At 36.3% G+C, this 1882-nt stretch overlaps 1 protein-coding gene across 1 annotated transcript; it reads right to left on the bottom strand.

The window, feature by feature from the left end:
• Positions 1–237: 237 nt before the first annotated feature.
• On the bottom strand, positions 238–1176 carry LOC130041854 (olfactory receptor 4K14-like). The gene has a single exon (XM_056134136.1). It carries the CDS (start codon positions 1174–1176, stop codon positions 238–240), a length of 939 nt encoding a protein of 312 aa, XP_055990111.1.
• Between the last annotated feature and the right edge of the window lie 706 nt (positions 1177–1882).

The following is a 1882-nucleotide window of genomic DNA, read 5'->3' as shown; positions in this document are numbered from 1 at the left end:
GATGAATCATTACATAATTGCCTCCAAGATGCATCACTAGTGTTTGGATTTTAGAGAAAATTTTTATTATTTCATTGATGAAGAAATGTTGAAATTACTTAATTGAATCAACCTATTTTTTGCACTTGGAGGCAGGCATAATGTGTATCTATAAGCTGAGTCCATAGATTTTTCAACCTATTTTTATAAGAGAAATGTAATGTAAATTTAAAGAGCTTAAAATGAGGCTTCTCTTCATTAAATATTTCTCTTGGAATGCATATAATTGCTCTTGAATCTCTTCATAGCATTCTTAATCTCCTTATTCCTCAAGGTATAAATGGTTGGATTTAGTAGAGGTGTGATAACAGAGTAAAAGACAGCAAGAAATTTGTCCACCCACGTGATGCTCAGTGGCCACACATAGATAAAGATGCAAGGTCCAAAGAAAAGCATTACCACAGTGATGTGGGCAGTACAAGTAGAGAGTGCCTTAGATGCACCGGTTTTAGAGCTTTGGTGTACAGTGAGAAGAATATATGTGTAAGATATCAGCAACAGTATAAAGCAGGTTATAGCCAGTATCCCACTGTCAGCATTCATTAATATTCCTAAGTTATATGAATCTATGCAAGCAAGTTTGATTACTAGTGGTATATCACAGAAGAAGCTGTCTATTTCCTTGGGGCCGCAAAAGGGCAACTGCACAATCACAACCATTTGGCTCATGGCATGCACAAAGCCAATGGTCCAGGAAATCACTACCAACCCAATGCACTTTTGGAGGCTCATAATCGTAGAGTAGTGGAGTGGTTTACAGATCGCTACATACCGGTCATAGGCCATTACTACCAGTAGCACCATTTCACCGCCTCCAACAAAATGCACAAAGAGGATCTGGCACATGCAGCCTCCAAAAGAAATAATCTTGTTGTCTCTGAGAAGGTCTGTGATCATTTTAGGAGTTGTGACTGATGAAAGCAACATATCGACAAAGGACAGGTTGGCCAATAAGAAGTACATGGGGGAATGAAGATGAAGGTCAGTGATGATTAAAATCACGATGACAATATTTCCAGAAACAATGATCAAGTAAAGGATAAAAAATACCATTAAGAACAACATCTGCGTGTTCCATGAATGGCAAAGTCCCAGAAGTACAAATTCTGACACTACAGAGAGATTTCCCGTTTTCATTTTATTGTGTGTCCTCTAAAATAACCTAGAGAGAAGGAAAGATAGTAGAATGGAAAAAGACAAAGTTTTAGAAATTTTATGAGCTTCTTTATCTAAAAGTCAAAGTATAATAGGCAAGACAAATATTGGTAAAATACAGATATTCCAAGAAAAGCTAAATGCCTTTATTGATTTCCTAAGAAAACCTTGAGCTTGGATTCTTATGTAATTAGTTTTCCTAAGCAGGAGACCTAAAGTTAAAATTAAATATAAAATGGTTATGGTGTCACTAGAAACTAGCTTCCATCCTCCTATAAAAAGAATCTTGATGGGGTACAAACAATAGTATCAGATAAAACAATTAAAGCACAAGTCATTTACTCAGAAAGATGGTGGTGAACTGATTTTGTAATCCATAACAAGTAATACTAGTGATGTATTCAATATGCCTAAAACAGTAACAAGTCTCACAATTTGCTGTGAGACGTTTCTGGTGTGCGCTGGAGCAAATCAATGAACAAAGGGAGGACAGTGCTACAGTGCTACATTATTTATGCATTATACACAAAGTGTTCTTTAAGCCTCAGCTGCACCTCTTCTGTCAGGCATGTAAAATAAACATTTAGCTTATCATTCTGAAATGCACCCTGAAATCTGTAAGAAAGAACGTAAATAGGAGGCCAATAGTGACTTGAATGCAAAATCAGGTGCATAATTTATCAGCATG

The sequence above is a fragment of the Sorex fumeus genome, unplaced genomic scaffold (genome assembly GCF_029834395.1).
Source record: "Sorex fumeus unplaced genomic scaffold, SorFum_2.1 ptg000098l, whole genome shotgun sequence".
In the NCBI taxonomy this organism is placed as follows: domain Eukaryota; kingdom Metazoa; phylum Chordata; class Mammalia; order Eulipotyphla; family Soricidae; genus Sorex; species Sorex fumeus.
Note: the sequence above shows the minus strand (reverse complement) of the source record. Positions and strands in the feature narration are given on the sequence as shown.